The sequence below is a fragment of the Rousettus aegyptiacus genome, unplaced genomic scaffold (assembly GCF_014176215.1).
Source record: "Rousettus aegyptiacus isolate mRouAeg1 unplaced genomic scaffold, mRouAeg1.p scaffold_m13_p_2, whole genome shotgun sequence".
In the NCBI taxonomy this organism is placed as follows: domain Eukaryota; kingdom Metazoa; phylum Chordata; class Mammalia; order Chiroptera; family Pteropodidae; genus Rousettus; species Rousettus aegyptiacus.
In genome coordinates, this window is record NW_023416295.1 from 49,391,736 (window position 1) to 49,410,537 (window position 18,802).

Genomic DNA, 18,802 nt, shown 5'->3' on the forward strand with positions numbered 1-18,802 from the left:
AGATCAGCTCAGAACTCTACAGTTGAGCGCCTTTGGGAATGTGAGGCCCCTACCACCTGCAGAGACCTTTCTCGTGACCTTTCCTGTCCTTCCAGAATGTATCCTTTGCTCTTGAGTTTTGAAGCTGGGTTAACATTTATTTCGAAGTAGACTATATTTTGCTCGCTTTGTAAAGAGAACTCATTAGTTTCAAAACCTGACATTTTTAAACCAGTTACACTTGTTTCAGCTGACTTTTTTAAGGGAACTCTTTTAGTTCTCTCTTCGACGCATTTCAATTCAAGAAATACTCTGGCTGCAATCCTCTGCATGGCTGACTCATTACAGAGGCTTCGGGTGTTAGAAACCTATACGACATTTACCATATTAGACATGGCTCCCCAGAGAATGCCTCAGTGGTAATTAAGAATAAAATTGAATAATCATGACATGAAATCTTGCGTCTTTCTGCCATTCATCTGCCGCTGGCAGCACGCTGAAGCAGTTTACCAGGGTTATTGTTTCTGATTGACAGGACAGGCTGTTTGTTGATGGAATGACATCGTGGTGCAGAATTAGGGCAGGAAGGTCATTCAGCATGGTGGGATTTCACACAGCCAGATGGATCAGAGGATATCCAAGGAGGATATCTAAGCTAAAAGGGTTTTTAAATGATTTTCAAAGCAGTATTCATTTGTAGGAGGGAGCAAAGAATAAAAAGAAAAAAAAGTAATAGAGTGGGAGGTGGGTGTTATAAAGCAATGTTTCATATAGTTTCCACTACTTTCCTGTGCTAATGAAAATTCTCATTCCTACTTTCATTTTTCTTGTCTTCAGTTTAATTGACTATGGATATTAATTAGCTTTCCTTTTTTTTTTCTCCCCAAATTGAGGATATACCCTTATTCAGTCATTAAGAATGACTGTGATTTCATATACTCATTGGAACCTTTAAAGTACTTGTAGCCCAGGTGATAGGAAGGGCATTTATTTACACCCATATATTTGTAGGTTTGACTTCTCCATCTTTGGTTTTCTTCTCTTTGCCATCACAGCTCATGCTCCCTGGTGACTCCAGACCTTAAGCATAGTCTCACTGGTCTTGCATTCAAAATGAGGTCATGACATTCTCAGAGTTTGAGGGCGAATGTTCTGTACTTTCATTCCTACTGAGGCGAAGCCCCAGGTGTCATTTTGTCAGGGCTGAGGCTAGGGCTCAGAAGAAGCAGATTACTGAGGGCTTTTTATTTATACCCATATGTCCTTTTATCTTGTTATGTCCAAAATGGGTTAATTTTTTCTTTGGTTACTCACAGTCCTTAGAAAGAAAGATATGTTGGGACATGTTGTTATACTTGGGAAAACTAGAACCATTAGCTTATTTCTAGGAATTTCTTGGGATTCCTGGTTAAGGAGTTTCGAGACGGTGAGCCATCTAGAAGGTGTGGTAGAACACAATTCACAACTCTGACATTTGCTGCAAATGTAATCAGATACGAGAAATCTGGAGGATTCTAGACCCGATGGTACAGTGGTTTCAGAATTTTCTGAATCCTGAGGGCATGGAAATCCTGTTGATTCGGGCTATATAGGTCATTCTCTTATGGAAGCGAGCAGGGTGAAGGAGCGTGAAGAATGGATGTGAACTTGGAGGGTCAAATGAAATATTTGGCACCAATCTACCAGGAATAGGACAATTTCTGTACCCTTTAAGCTTTACAGTCTTTTTGAGAGACTCTATGTTTGTGTTTTTCTCTCTTCCCCAACCCCATGTTGTATTGTTTATAGGTGAATTATATTAAATCACTTTTTATGTAGTAGGACTGGGACTACTATAGCATTGAACAGAGCTCTGTCATGTAACGGACCATCAATAAATGCTAACTAAATGAATCAATAAGTTAATGAATAAGCAGTAGGGGAGATATTTTTAATGTCTTAAAAATAATTTTAATTTTGATTATGACTTTTTTTTTTGACATCAGAAGAAAGGCAGCTGGGTAAATACCTTTCCAAATATTTTATTGCAATCACAGATTTGTATCTTATTGAGGGACTGGCTATAATGGAGATCTTACTTTATTCTGAAGTAGCGCTGTCCAATAGCGCTTTCTGCAGTGATTGAAATGTTCTGCCTCTGCTCTTTCCAGTATGGTAACCACTAATCGTATGTGGCTGTTGAGCACTTGAAATGTGGCAGGTGTGATTGAGAAATTGAATTATTAATTATATTTTATTTTAGTTAATCTAAATACAAATATAAGAAGCCACAGAGGGCTAGTGGATACCATATTGGAAAAGCACAGTTTTTAAGGAAAGAATTTACATTAAAATTTAGGTATTTTTTAAACAAACATTAATAAATGAAACACAACAGCCCAGGGATATGAATCCAGGCATCATTCATCTTCTGAAAGCTATCCTTCATGTAGATTTTTAAAAACTTATTTAAATGCTCTTGGGGTTTCCCTAGTATGTAGAGGCTAGTTCTGAATTCCTACTTTTTATTGTATACCTAGAATCAGTGCTACCTCCAGAAGGTGTTTATTTAGACCAGGTCATCACCAAATTCCTATACAGCTTGTCCAAGATATTTTTCAGAGGGTGATCAGGAAATACTGGTAAACATGATCGTAAATGTTTATTTCCTGTGTGGCAGATTTTGATGATTGCCAGATATGGGGAATTTGTGACCAGATGTGTGAAGACCGAATTGGCCATCACCAGTGCCACTGTGCAGAAGGGTATATCTTGGAGCATGAGCGGCATTGCAAAGCTAATACTTCCTGTGAGTAAATTAAGGATGCTTGTATCTCTGAACAGTAAACTTCTGACTAATGTCATCCTTCCATAGCAGATGACAAAAGAAATGCCAGCATTTTCACAGATGCTTGGTCATTTATCACAAGTCAGGAGTGGCTTCTGCTGCTGGAAAAATTGGTCAACATTAATTTCACACTTCGATTATTAGGGACCAGTCTATGGATTGATGATGACCATTATTAATAGTTTTTATTGGTTGCCTGTCCACTTTGGGCTTGGGCTCTTATGTCATTTATCAAATTTAATCATGGATTAAATTTTATGTCTATTTGACCTACTTGAGCATTTAACTTTTAATTAATTTACCTACCACAATTGTAGGTGACAAACATCTATAGAAATAATTTTGTCATTGTTTATGAAAAACTTAGGGGTGGTGCAAAATGTACTTGCTAAATTTGGATTACAATTTATGAGAATCCCTTATTCTTGGTGTTTTCTTGGAATCAATCTAAGAGTATTGGAGTAGAGAAAAGGTATGGGGAAAATCTGTTTAAAAAGATGGGCCCCCTAAAGTATTTTCGTCACCATGGATTTCTTTCTTTTCTAAAATTTTTATTTTTCAATTAGAGTTGACATTCAATATTTTTTTATATTAGTTTCAGGTGTACAGCATAGTGATTATACATCTACATAATTTATGAAGTGGTTCCACCCCTCCCCCCATTAGTCTGGTACCCACCTGACACTATCCATAGTTATTATAGTATTATTGACTATATTCCCTATGCTGTACTTCACATCCCTATGACTATTTTGTAACTACCAATTTGTACTTCTTAATCCCTTCCCCCTTTTCACCCAGCCCCCCAACTCCCCTCCCATCTGGCAATCATCATGGATTTCTGGGTAAGAAGATCTCAGCTTTACTCTTTTTTTCCAATTGTTTTTTCACACTTGATTTTGAAGCACCTTTTGTGGCCTTCTGAAACTTAGCTGCTCACATACTTGATGAATGACCTATTTTCTAGTTGTTTTTGTGTAGATATACCTGTGTTGCTGTTTATTAACTTCTAGGAACAGTTGATTTTTAACAATTAAACTTATTTTGAAGAGGTAACATAGCCATCCATATATTTAAAAAGTTTAAATTATAAGAAGTAATTAAATGGTAAAATGTTTCCTCCATCTGTCCCCCTCTGCCCTGTTTTCACTTCCCCTCTCCCATGGATAATCACTGTTTATTTCAATTCTTGAGACTGTTAAATGCATAAAAAATATACAAATATCGTTATATATATCTATAGTAATAAGCTACACACAGAGTTCTACATCTCGCTGATGTTATGTGATATATTTTCATGAGCTTTCCATATCTACACAGAGACTCTTCCTCATTCTTTATTTTATAGCGGTATAATATTCCATTCTTTGCATGTACATAATTTATTTAACTCATTCTTTATGGATGGACTTTTGTATCATTTTTTATCCTTTGCTATTTCAAAAAGGACTGTAACGGATAACCTTATTGTTTAGCATGCTTGCGAGTATATAGGTATAGTGGCTTTGGATTGCTATGTTTTTCACAGAGTGATTTCCCAGTAATCCTTAAAATGAGTTCTGTGTTTTATATCATCTAAAGTTGCACCTGGGGTAAAGTGCCCATTTCATCAAGGATTCTTGAAAATAGAATCTTTGTGCCTCAATTTGCTATTCTGTAAAATGGGTAGAATGACACCTATAAATCTGTTCCAGAAGTTTATTTTAAAATCAAATAAGGAAACATAGAAGAAAGTATTTGAAAAAGCCGAAAGCATATCACTTGTAAGTTATTTCATCGTCTTTGTTCATTTGAAGGAGTGATAATGCCTTACCTCTTCACATTTAGCTGGCGAGGCCTCCGTTATCTTCTCCCATGGTCAGGATTTGCTAATTGGTGATATTCATGGAAGATCCTTTGAGGTCTTGGTAGAGTCCCAAAATCGTGGAGTGGCTGTGGGTGTGGATTTTCACTATCACCTACAAAGAGTCTTTTGGACTGACACCGTGAAAGATAAGGTAAATAGAAATTTCAGGAGCGTAACTTGGGAGCCGATAGAACCCCAAGCACAAAGTGTTGATAGCTTTTCACTTTGGGGGGAGTAGAGGGGAAAGTTTCTTTGTTTTCTAACAGAAAAGGCCCTTGAGATATTTTATGTTAATCAGCACCTTTCCATGCTATACTATTACATGGGACCCATTAAACAAAGCAGTCTATTATATGGATTAGCCTTGAGCAACTTTTAATTTTATTCGAAATGGAGTCCAAAAGCGTAATTAAAAGAAATAGTAGACATTCTTTCAAAACTGGATTGATATTTGGTCGTCATTTTTGAAACTTGATCACTTAAAATGTAAAACATACTCTGCTTTCTCGGATGATAAAAATCAGATTTTACCTACATCTTCTAAATGGAACCATAATTGAGGATTGGATAACAAATATTGACAGTATTTTGTCTAGCAGCCAAATTTTTATTACATTGTCTTATTTGGAATGTGTGGTGGATTTAACATCAATTTTGAATGTTGCAGTGGAGATTTTTAAAAATAAATTTTAGACCCTCCTAAAGAGTTATGGGATTTTATTTCTTCCTCTTTTATTTTCTTGTACCATTAATAAAATTCTAAATCAATTAAGTGGTGCCTTGCATAAAATTTTTAAGAATTGAGAATTTGGATTATTAACAATTTCTATATTCGATTATAGCTAAAAATCAAAACAAACCACCTCCACCTTCTCCACCCCAAACATCCACATTTTTAAATTAAACTTTTGATATGTTTGCCTCACACATACTTTTCAAGAAACTTTTTTCCACCTCAGTAATTCATGATATAAAATAGCAAGTCTTCAGTGCAATTTATTTCTTAGTCTAGATGACTCATGTGTACATTAGATACACTGAATCTAAAGAATAAGAAAACAGTGTCCAATTAGTTATCCTTAAGAAGTATAATAATTTGGGTTTTTCTTTTAGGTTTACTCAGTTGGCATTAATGGTTTAGATACCCAAGAAGTTCTCAATGTTTCTATTGATGATCCGGAGAATCTAGCTGTGGACTGGGTTAATAATAAACTTTATGTGGTGGAGACCAAGGTTAACCGCATAGATATGGTCAATTTGGATGGAAGCCACCGGGTTATCCTTATAACTGAAAACTTAGGGCATCCTAGAGGCATTGCCCTGGACCCAACTGTTGGGTAAGTGATGTGAAAACATACTGATTCCAGTATTTTTGGAGTTGTAGCTCTTTCCCTGTACATAAAACATCCATTGGACTAATTAAAGGTTAATTCTGATCTCTTTTAGCTCTGTGCTCTAGAACCCATGTTTACTTTATGTTTCTGTTCCTAGAAGCTTTAAAAGAATTGGCTAAATATAATTTCATTTGAGGATATGTAATCCAAACATACTTACTAGTATGCTACAAATATGTAATATTTTTTTGGGTAAGAATGTTTATTCTTGGTGTTTACTATATTTGCCTGGCTGAGAGATTGGATTCTGTGTTCTGACTCAATCTAATACTCTTGCTATAACGAAACATTGCTGTGTTTCACTATTATTAAAATGATCACTCTAGCATAAACTAGCTGTAAAGTTTTTTAAATTGGGGAAATAAGATTGGAACTATCCTTTTAGTGCTTTCTGGTTACATATTGGGATTGAGCTGTTAATGCTAATAATGCATCACAAGTTGTTTAGTATGAATCAACTCAGCAAAACTGATAATGCTTACTTTTCTCCAGGTGTAAATTCAAATTTCCCTGATCTGCACCTTTGAGAATAGTTAACAGAACTTAGCTTGCTCTTAGATTTTCGTAGCTGAAAATCTAAGGACCCTTGTATGAACTTTAGGCTACTTATGTGTTGGTCAAAGGTGATTATTTATTTCTACTTCATATCAGTTGTCCTTCCTTGAAAATGATGGCTATGTTCCCTAGGTCAGTGGTCCCCAACCTTTTTTGTACCAGGGACTGGTACTCTATGAGAATCTACTGCCCGATGAGCTGAGTTGGAGCTGAGGCCCAGGCGCTAGTGTGGGGGAGCGGCTGCAAATACAGATGAAGCTTCGCTCCCCTTGCCTGCCACTCACCTCTTGCTGTGCTGCTCTGTTCCTAACAGTCCACGTTCGGTACCGGTCGGCGGCCCGTGTGTTGGGGTCTATGCCTTCTAATGGATAATTAAGAATGGAATGGATTGATAACTCATTTTAAAATGTATCTGTAAGTTTTCCAGGGTGTAAAAAAGGGAAGTGAAAGAGCCAGAAGACAGGGGAGAATAACAGAGTGAAATAATGAATTTTTAGGCTGCCAAGTTAAAGCATTTTAATAGTTGCTGTTTGGAATTGTTGCCTCTCCTGATTGGCCTTCATAGTCTCTTATTTTGAATGTTTCTTAATTTCCTTATTGTTTTATACCCCCATTATTCTCCAGTCAGCTGGAAGAAATTTCCATCGATCCTAAGACAATCTGATAAAATATTTTTCAGGTAAACTTGTAAAATAACTGACTCTTTCATCTTTTTTTCTCTTGGTAGTTATTTATTTTTCTCAGATTTGGAGAGTCTTTCTGGAGGACCTACCGTGGAAAGGGCTTTCATGGATGGCACCAACCGTAAAGACTTGGTGAAAACGAAGCTGGGATGGCCCGCTGGGATAACTCTGGATTTAGTATTAAAGCGTGTTTACTGGGTTGACTCCCGGTTTGATTACATTGAGACTGTAACTTATGATGGAATTCAAAGGTAAAAAATAATTTTTATAACCTGATGAGTTTGAGGGGAAAGTACATAAAATTAATGAAGAGGGATATCAAAGGGCCAGAATTAAAATATTCTTGCTCCTTTTTTTGGTTGAAATCAGAGCTTGAATGACCTCTGTGTTGACTTTGCATGAAGTGACCTGCTCCGTTTTATTAACTTTTCTTGTGTTCCATAACAACGGTCATTAAATATTATCTAGAACTTTCGTTCTTTGATTTCTCCTCCCAAGCCTCTTCCGCTCCCAGATAAAGCACCTCATTTTCAGTAACTCCTGAGTGTGTTTATACCTACGCACATTATACTCTGGGTCTGTTATGGTTTGTTTCTAAAGTTCACTTTATCTTTTGGCTTTCTAACTTTCTCTTAATAAATATGTTTTATTTTTTATTTAACATTTTCTGGTAGAAATTAATTGGATTTTACTCCGCCCTTTATATATTTCAAATTTCAAAGAGAAGTTCTGACTTCTATTTTTACCTTATATACTTAGAATATTTGAATATAGAATATGGCATTTTTTTTCATATTCTTAGTCTGATTAGAGCTAACCATAAATTAGTTGTTAACTATTTTAGATCATCTTCTTTGATATTTTCAAAAATTGGTTAAAAAATGGTCTTCAAATTTTTACCATAAAAAATTGTTCTGTGCATTTAGAAAATAAACTGGCCAAGTTAAACTTTTCCAAACAACTCGGTTTTATTGTTTTCTCAATGACAGTAATATTGTAGTTTTGTTTTCTCTTTTATTTCTTTTGTAAAGATGATATCACAGTTTGCCACTGGATTTTATATTTTTAGAACAGTTTCTACTTTGTTAAATATAGTACAAGTATTTTTATACTAAGGTTAAACTAAAACATAAAAGATTAAAATTACAGAGTTTCAGAAAGATTTGAATGGTTTTTTGGCTGTGAAGAAATGTCAAAATGATATTAAAGCTCATGAGTACAGCTGAAATCATAAAGTCATTGCCTTTTGCTTTGCCAGCAGGTGGCATTCAGGGTTCTGGAATTTGCTAACTAAAAAAGAAAACCATTCTCCAATCTTAATGTACCATGTCATTATGGAATGTCTTAAAATGTGCACTAACCTTAGGTTTCTTTGTTTTTTTTCTTTTCTCCTATAGTGTTTTTCCAGTATTAGTATCTTCAAGTCTTTTCTTAGAGCTCTATTGTTTGTGCTTTTTAGTTTTCAGGGGCTGCTAAGATTATTCTTTGATGTCTTTCTTTTACTCCAAAAGAAAAAAAAGTCTTTTCTTCACGGGCCATTGCCCACCTCACTTTTAATATGGCCTCAATGAATTATCATTTCTGTCGATGTCATGGCAGGCACTGTTGATTTCTTCACTCCTGTTTTCTCCACATTTAAGTAGCTCTGGGCATACTATGCCTCCACTGCAAGTATGACTAGTGGATGGTTTCATTAAGCAGAGCCGTAAAAGTGGTAGCACCGCTTTTGCTCTCCCTAGGGTGACATCAGGAACAGGTCTTTTTGTTTGCTGTGAGTTGAACTCTACCACTCACTGTCCTGCCCACTAATTGCTGAGATAGGGTCAGTGGTCCAGTGTGAAGTCATTGTTTAAGGCATCCTCTACCAGACTTCCAGTTCTTTGTTACACTCTTCTACATGTGGATTTCAAAATAATGTGTTACATATTAGCCATTTTACATGTGGGACAACACTAAAAGAATGAAGAGCAGGTGAGAAAATAATAATTTCTCAAAATCTAGAACTAGCTAAGACTGGGACTGGAATTTAAGTTTCACGGATCTTTTCCAAGAGACTCATGAAAATTCTATCAAATGTAGATGGAAATAGACCTGTGTCTTAAAATGTATTTTATCTGAATATTCTATATTTGTAACAAGACACTATTTAACTTCTTATGCATTTACTTGATCTAATTCCACCTTTAATCAAAATAAAATGAAATAAATAAAAACCGTACGATATATATCTTTTGTAATAGGAAGACAGTGCTTCATGGAGGCTCACGCATTCCTCATCCCTTTGGAATAAGCTTGTTTGAAGATACTGTGTTCTTTACTGATTGGACAAAGATGGCTGTAATGAAGGCAAACAAGTTCACGGAGACTGACCCACAGGTGTACTACCAGTCTTCCCTAAGGCCCTTTGGAGTGACTGTTTACCATTCCCTCAGGCAGCCCCATGGTAAGCCCCAGAAAAACAGAAAGCATATTTGTTTCTGGCCTTGATAGAAAGATTTTCTCAAAACTGTGGAAGTTAGTGATGAGGGATCTCCTGAGATTTTGGTGGCATTCCCAAGTATATGAAGAATTATCTAGGGAGTTAAAGTCTCTGGAATTGGCTCTGCAGATCATAGACATTCTGGAGAAATTGACATATTTCAGAGTTAAGATGCCAAGACTACAGGGAACTTATAGACTAAGTTAACAGATCGTTATTGTCACCTGCGACACACCAGATCCTGTCTAGATACTGGGCATATAGCAGCAAATAAAACAAATCAAAGTACCTATCTACATTCTATTGGAGAAATCTTGTAAATCAATCCTCTAAAATTACAGTTGGAGGAATTTGAGGACCAGAAGAAGAAGAGAATGACATGCCTAAGTGCTCATTTTAGGTACTCTCAGAGACGTATTTTTTTGTTTTTTCTGTTGATTTTGTAAGACACCTTAGATTTGCATTAGGTACATCATAGGCCAACTGGGTTTGGTGACTCTCTGGCTGGTCATTTATCAAAAATAGGAAATATTTTTATTCAGTCTTAGTCTTCTTTTATAGTAAGGTAAATTTTGTTTGTGTTTCAAAATTTAAAAATTGACATGGCTGTCTGGACTATATACGGCTCTTTTCTGTATTTGTTTGTGCATCAAAGAAAAGAAATATGAAAAACTAGCCTCTGTTGGTAGAAAGCTTGTTATCAGTGAAGAGTAATTCAGAGAATGACAGATTTCACTCCAAAATTCTATGTTAAGTGTTGGGTCTCTGACCTCTTCAGGACTGCCACTTTTGCTACTTTGAGTCAGATAATCACATTTTGAACACACCTGGCTAATGGAGAAAGAGTATAATTAGATTGACTTTTTTTTTTTTTTTTTTAAGGAAAACAACCACTAGAACTAAAACATTCACATGAATATCTTTTAATGTTGTCATCCTGGGAAAACATATACTTTATCTGAAAATATATACCGTATCTGAAAACATTTTAGAAATCTCTATTTGGAATAATCAGTTGATGAACTATTTACATCTGCCCATGACCAAAAATATTACCCGATTTTACCATCCAGATTATATATTTGCCTCAGAATGATGTCTAGCTGTTGTTAACTCCAAATCAATCCACCTGAGATAATAAAGAGACTATTTTAAAGAATAAGTCAAAAGCCAAGAAGACACACATGAATTTTTAGCTGTGGCAATGTTGTGTTCAGTGAACTTTCTCAAATAGCTGTGTTTGAGGGTGATTTTAGGAAGTATAAACTGGTATGTGTTACAAACATGTAGGGTTTTGAATCTTGAGTAGCTGTTTAGCCACTGCATAATCTTGGGTAAATTTCATCTTTTAAAAAAGACTTCTCTTCTTTAAAATTGGAATACTCCTACTTACCTCTTAGGGTCATTGACTGTAATTTGGCTTACTTTCAGAGGAAGGATTCAGTGAGTTATAGTTATTTATTATATCTTATGATAAAATAACACTAAATTTTGGGGGGGGGAAGGGCAGTAATTTTCGATTCATAGAGGTTAGCAGACACAATTATTTGGGAGAAAGTACACCCCAAATTATCCAGTTGCAGGAATCGTGTCTTTTTGCCACCACCAGTTTGAGAGTAGATGGGAGAGCAGTGATAAATTGGGAGGGCCATTGCATCCAGACGTGGATGTAGCAACCTATAGTGATGTCTCCAAATTTTAAACCCATTATTCTATTTCACAGATAGGGCTCAAAGTGGCTTTCCATGTCTGGCATAATGATACATTTCTAATTGAGATTAAATCCTGTGCATTTTTTCCTCCAGCTAGCAATCCATGTGGAGATAACAATGGAGGTTGCGAACAGATCTGTGTCCTCAGCCACCGAACAGATAATGGTGGTTTGGGTTACCGCTGCAAGTGCACGTTTGGCTTTAACTTGGATGTGGATGGTCACCACTGTGTTGGTAAGAAATCGGTTCTGGATTCTTTCTGGCAGGCAGCACGGGAGTATGTACTGCTCTTGAACTGAACCAGCTCCCTGTCATACTTTTTCACTGCGAATATTTCTGTAGCCTACAGGATGTCTTCCTCAGTAGGCATCACTCCATTTATATAGAGCTGGTTCGAAGAACTAAATTTATGTCCCTTGAGACATTTTTTTAATTCCACATCTAGGGGTTTCTGGGGCTCCCTTTCCCTTTTGTCTCCTTCCTGATATCTTTGTCTCCTTTTTTTAACTATGCTTTTGAAATTCCATAAGATTTATTTTGAGTTATTTTTTGTTCTGTATACCTTTTCCACTTTGGATGTTAGCCTTAACTCTAATAGGAAGCACTTCCCATCACTTTCATTGACATCTCCTAGACAGTCTCTGATGCCACTTTGAGTTAAGTAATCACATTTCGATCCCATCTAGCTTTATTGCTATATTCCAAAGTAAACTCAAAAGTGTTGAGGCAGCTCATTTCCTCATCTAATTCTTCTCTTTTCAATTCAGATTTTCACTTTTTATCTGCCTCTATACTCTGGGTTTCATCTTACCTTAAAGACTTCCTTTCTTTCTCTTTGGTCACGTACACATCTAAGCATAATGGGACCATTGCCTCAGCTTCAGCTAATGATGAAATGCACTCCTACAATATTTGTTTCTTTTATTTTCACATTGACAACTCTCCTTTTTATGCTTTTAACAAATTCTTGCTCCCCAGATGGTGCTGCTCCTGGCTTAACATGCAAGTTCTCTTATTCTAATTCATACAAATTTGTTAGATTTGTAGGTAATCTCAGATTTAGATAAAATCACCCTCATTTCAAAAGTCATGTGTTTCTAACTATTATATTGACATTATATTATCTAATAATTTTGATTTTAAGCTCCTTTTGCAATTTTTATATCTTCCTCCTAGGTATACATCTTTCATCTCTTTCTGATTTCCTGACTTACTTATTTTTTTCCTTTGACTTTAAACATCATTTATTTTTCATTTATTCTATTTTTCCCTTCCCTTCCCTTCTTTTCCTCCTTTATTTCTTTCCAAATAATTACCTGGTTGCTGCTAATTCTTCTCGTTTACTGGCCTTAAAACCTTAAAAACTACAGTAGGATTCTTGGTATAGCTCTCTATACAAAAGTTATACGAAAGTTAATTCTACTCAAGAATTTTGATGGAATTCAGTTAATACTGCTTTAAAAATTAAGCATATAGGCACCATCTTTTATATGAATGCATCATAAGGATAAATTTCTCAGGAAGATGTAATATTGAAATACTCATATTACCTTCATAGCAGTTTATCTTTTTCCCTCTCTTCCTTCTATTATTTCCAAATATGTTTTCCACAGATTTATTTTTTATGTTTTTTGTTGTTGTTGTTGTTGTTGTTGTTGTTCAGAATTACATGGTAGGATTGTAAGATGTATTTTGTGAATGTATAAGTAATTCCTCTGGAATTTAGAGAGTGTAAGAACCATGCTGTGGCTGACTGTATGGTGTCCTTCTTGTAGCTGTTAAGCAGTTCCTGATCTTTTCATCCGAAGTGGCTGTTCGTGGGATCCCATTCACCATCTCCACTCAGGAAGATGTTGTGGTTCCAGTGACGGGAAATCCTTCCTTCTTTGTTGGAATCGACTTTGATGCCCAGGAGAACACTATTTTTTTTTCAGATACATCAATAGACATGATTTATAAACAAAAGATCGATGGCACAGGTGAGAAATGGCTTAAAAATTTTTTTGTATGTTTTGTCTTTTTCAATAATAATGCTACTAATTTGTTTGGTAAAACTTCTAAACATTCACTTCTTAAGCAGGGTTCTTTACTAAGCATACTAAATACTTTTAGATCAGGAAAATAAGTTTATTGCTTTTCTTACAAATTAAGTTAAAATAAATACTTTTCCTTTATTTTCAGAATAAGTTATAAATGAAGGTGCATTTTAACAATGAAGAATAAAATAGAAGGAGCTGACACTTCATAAGAGTGTCAAGTGTGTGAAAGGTGTTAATGAGTAAATTGGAATAATAATAATTTTTTTAAAAGATATGCATTATATATAACTATAGATTCAATGAAAGTTTTTTATTGATTGGAGTTGTGTTAAAAATCTTCATAATCATCATCAAAAGACAAATTACATTCAGTCACACTTTACCATTGGGTACTTTATTGGGTCGTGGCATGATCCAGTACTTGGATTTTACAACTCTGCAGTTTAAAAAAAATTGGTAGCCCATATAACCTAAAAACTGAAAGGGTCAGCTCAGAAGCTAGACTGTTGAGTTTTGAATCCTGGCTTCTCGTGTTTCTTACTTGATATTCTTGGGAAATTATTTAAGTTCTTTATATATTGGTTTCCTAAATCTGTAAAATAGGAATAATAATACAGGTACTACATAGCTTATAAGGTTGTTGAGAGAATTTTAGGCTAATACATGTAAAACATTTAGACTAATGTGTGGAAAATAGTAAATATTCAGTAAATATTAGCTATTATTATAACTGCTATCAATGAAAAACTGCATTATCCTGTTTCACTCTTCCTCCAGCCTAGACTTGTTCTTCAGAGGTACTTGCTTACCATTCATTTAGCACTTCTATTATTTGCCCCCATGTTTCTAATGCTTTGCATGTACTACTGTTTCTCATTTGTCATTTTAAACATTTATTTTCTTGTTATAGAGGATTTAGCTCTCTACATACCTCTTCTCCAACTTCACTCCCCCAAGTCTCCTTAAAAAGCTAGATTATAATTTTTGATTAAATTTATAATAGCTGTTTACATTATTAATATGATATCAGTGTTAATATTGTTCACTACTAAGCCAATGATGATATTTCTTAAACATTAAAAACATTTTTTTGGAGTTATCAATTGCTCCATTTTCATTTTCTTAATTCTCTATATAACTATCATACAGTTTCCCAAATGCTCCAACAGATCTATCAAATGTCTCTGTCTGTTTGTTCGTCCATCTGTCCATCATCCATCCGTCTGATCCTGATCCATCCATCTATCCATCCATCTGTCCATCGAATGCAAATGATCTATAATTTTTTTTCTCTCTTTGGAGACTTCTATCCTCCGTACCATGGGGACTCATTTTTACTCTGAATCTGATGCACAGCTCTTGTCTTCCGATTTCTCTTTGCCCCTTTCCTATGCAGAATCTCCTGTTTCTGGCAGGTCATTTATTTCTCTTTCCAGATTTATTTCTTTACTTTGGAAACTTGAAGACATTGTTCCACCGTCTTCTAGTAACTAGTGTTGAGAGTCCTATGTCATGTAGAGTACCATTTCAATGTATTTGACTTTTTTGGCTTGTTATTGTTATTTTGTTTTCATTTCTTTCTGGAAGCTTTTAGAATCTTTTTGTTATTCCTTTAACCTTGAGATTTATGTCTTATTATGGAAAATTTTCTTGCCTCTGTTTTTTTCTAATCTTTCTTTCTATAATTCTTAATAGTAAAATATTAGATTAAGCTTCTATTTTTTTATCTTTCTTAGTTTTCATTTCTATGATTTTGTTCTTTCTATAAACTTTTTTTGCATTTTAGTTTTCAGCTTTTCTTTTGAATTTTTTAATTGAATTTATAATTTCTGTTTGAAGAGCTCCTTTATGTTCTTGGATTATTCCTTTTTTCATAAAACTTGTTCTCATTTCATAAATTCAATATCTTATTTCTCTGAAAATATTAATTACACTAAAAAATGAATCTTCCTCTGTTTTCATTTTCTTTAGGTTCCTTTTCCTTTCGATTTGTTTTCAACTTGCTTTTTCATGATAGAGGCTTTCTTCAGATTCTCATGACCCTTGTTTGGGCAAGGTTATAAAAAACTTACCAGAATGTCTGTATGTATGGATGGGCTTCACCAGCTGGTAAACTTACAGTGATAAGGCAGCCTTTTGGTTGGGGAGCTCCCAAATGTCAACATTAGTCAATTTTTTTTTTTTTCTGGAGGTAGTTTCTCCTTAATAGATGTCTCCATTCTCTTTCTTAGGGTGGAGAGTTAGAGGAGGTGGGTAGCTGACTGGGTGTGTTCTGGAGCAAGCAGGACAAAGATCAGGGAGCTGAGAACCTGTCAGTTCAGTATCCACATAATCCCCCTGTACTCAGTTCTGTGTCCATCCTGACCCTCCTTTGTGCACTGTGTCCTGAGCCTGTAGACTCTCTGCTTTAGGTCCTCCAGAGAAGAAGGCCTGTGGTCTCTTAGATTAGATAGGTGGAGGGGAATGGCACAGACCTCTAGGCTCTGGGAGGGATCTGGAGGTCTAATTCCTCCTGATACCAACTTTTAAGCAAGTCCTTTAATTCCTTGTCCCTGCTTTTCACAGAGCCTGATGTCTCTGAGTGCACATAAATTGAGGCTTCTGCATGTGTGTGTGTGTGTGTGGTTCTCTCCTGCTGCCCCTTAGTTTACAGCTTTCACTCCCCACTTAGTGAGTTACCACTCCTCCCATCTCTTTCTCTTTCAAACTACAGAAATCTCTCAACTGTTATTCTTTTACTGTCATTTTAATAGCATTTGGAAGGAAGAGGAGAGAAATATGTGGATTGATCTGCTATTTTGAAGCAGGATGCATCTTTTCTGGGCACTAGAATTAGATCTACTGAGCTTGGAAAACTCCAGTCAATCTTAGCTCTCACCAAAAGGCAGTATTGGGTTTCTGAGCCAATGCAGGCTAAGATTCCTGCAGGCATCTCCACAGGTTGGCTTCCTTCTGCTTTGTCAAAGTTGAATTCTCATCATACTTTTTGTCAATTCCGAATCCACATGCTGAGCAAGTTACCTTTTAAAATATTATAGTCAGTGGATAAACTCTCTATGCTCTTGCGAGGGAGGAATTACATTGCTTGTTTTTCCAGGGAGAAGATTAAGTGTTGTCAGAAATCAAATTGAAGTCAAGTCAAGCCCCATCAATTATCCCTTCTCTTCTCCAACTTCTCTTTTTCTACTGACTTTTCCCCCATCAGATAGGATCAACTCTCTCTCATCCTAAAAACAAACGAACCAAAACCAAAAACAAAAAACCAAAAAACAACCCACTCTTTGCTCCACGAGCCTCTCTAGTTCAGTCCTCTCTCTCTTTCATTTCATAGACAAGTTTTTTAAAAGACTGGTCTACACATTCTTGTTCCACATTTCTCACTTATTCCTTACCTCATTGCAATCTGGTCACTATGTCACTTGAAACTCTTCACATTCTGGTTACTTCCAGTCTCTTTGTTATAAACTTTTAGTCCTTATCTTTGGTACTTTGGTCATCTTCTTAAAATACTTTCTTCCATGACAAGACACTCCTGGATTTCCTTCTACTTCTTGGCCATTCTTTCTAGTGATTCTTAGAGCTGTTTTGTTCTTTGCCTGTCTATAACTGGGATCCCTAGTGTTCAACATTGGTCCTCTTATTCTGCGTCTTCTTATGCCTAATTTTGCACCTTCCAGGACTTTGACTGCCATTGTCAGCACTGAAGTGATTGAGAAGGGAAGGTGGTGAGGCATAAGAACGCACAAAAGGCTGACATGAGAATGAAATGGCAGGCACTAACTTTATTGTGGGGAGAGCACTTCTGTTGCAGGAAGTGAGTCTATTGTGGGGAGTGGGCTTCTGCTGCTGCTCCCCTTCTGCTCCCCAGGGGACTGCATAGCTCCACACATATCGGAGTACAGGAGTGGCATTCAGCCACACATGCGTGATACAATAAGCTGAATTATTTTTACATATTTTATGCACAGGCACCCTACTACACTAATGTAACATTCTAAATCTCGGGTCCTATTTTTAGCTGCGAGCCTGGATCACAGCCAGACCTGGGACAAGCCAGGCCTTGGACCCACAGCCATCTACATACGTAGCAATTTTAAATTACTACTGGTAGGCTTATCATAGGACATCTACTGAATGTTTTTCCTCTTAACCTGGGGAATGAGGGAAAGGTCAGGGATGGTTTTTTTTGCACCTGATGATAAAAATCTCCATTCAAGCTCTCTGAGGTTCACACTTCTAGTGCCAACTGCCTTTTGAGTATCTCACCTGGTCATTGCACAGCCTCCTCAAAAACAGTATGTGTATATGGACACTTTTATCCCATTTCTCACAGTCTTCGTATCTCAAGGGAAAAGCATGACCGATCCACCTATCCCATTCCCCCGTTCTTCCCAGAAATATCCCTCTCTTTTAGCCTTTATCATTAACTCATTAACCTCCAGCCATGCTCTGGAACATGCGGAATTCTCAATCTCTCTTTCACTTTCCAGTCTTCGCTTCCCTGTAGCCTCCAGTTGGGAAACCTCTTCACACTTCCACCTTACCACATGCTCCATTCGGGGTCCATGCTCTCATACCATCCTGTGCACACATCCTGTGCATCACACCACCCACTACCCTTTAATTTTTGCCTCTCAGAGTAATTGTCGCCTCCTCTCTCTCCCTCTTCATTATAAATACCTTAAAGGTGGTGTCCCCAGTTCTTTCAAGATACTTCACTTCTCTATGACTCAGTTTTCTCATCTGTAAAAGAAGGTTACTAATCATACCCTCTTGGCTGAGCTGTTATCAGGATGGATGAATCCATGTAAAGTATCTGGGCCAGTTCCTGGCTCAAAGAAAGTGCTCAGTATAAGTGATTATTATTGATACTATTAGCAATATTATATTTTCTAAGTATCTAGAGGTGGCTAGCACATAGAAGAATTTCTTTTTATAATTTTCTGAATAGATGAATGGAGAAAGCACAAGGATTGTTTTTCCTACTTCAAAAGAAAGAGGTATGATTGTTTACTCTAATTCAAATTTCCTTTGGTGAGAAAAGGAAAAAGAGGAGGAAAGGCACACAATTTTACAAAGAGGAAAGTGGTCTTTTTTTCTTCTGTACCCAGTTCTGATTTCGTTTCTGGTATCTTTACTAGTCTTTTCCAAACTTGGCAACTTTGTGGCTATGAAAGACTGTTGATGAGAGGGTTGGGCTGTCATACCTCAGAGATATCCCCCAGTCGTACCTGGTAGTGTCAGTTTATCAGAGCTGTCTGTGGGTGGTGTTTGTGAGTATGTGAACT

General features: G+C 36.2%; 1 protein-coding gene across 2 annotated transcripts in view; it reads left to right on the plus strand.

The window, feature by feature from the left end:
- The window catches only part of LRP2 (LDL receptor related protein 2), a 182,468-nt gene that overhangs the window by 61,133 nt on the left and 102,533 nt on the right, over positions 1–18,802 (plus strand). For both annotated transcript variants that reach the window (XM_036236602.1, XM_036236603.1), the window contains 7 exons: positions 2,639–2,767; positions 4,634–4,803; positions 5,766–5,989; positions 7,329–7,535; positions 9,525–9,727; positions 11,569–11,709; positions 13,251–13,454. In XM_036236602.1, the coding sequence (XP_036092495.1) occupies positions 2,639–2,767; positions 4,634–4,803; positions 5,766–5,989; positions 7,329–7,535; positions 9,525–9,727; positions 11,569–11,709; positions 13,251–13,454 (1,278 nt within the window). The remainder of the gene's footprint in view (positions 1–2,638; positions 2,768–4,633; positions 4,804–5,765; positions 5,990–7,328; positions 7,536–9,524; positions 9,728–11,568; positions 11,710–13,250; positions 13,455–18,802) is intronic.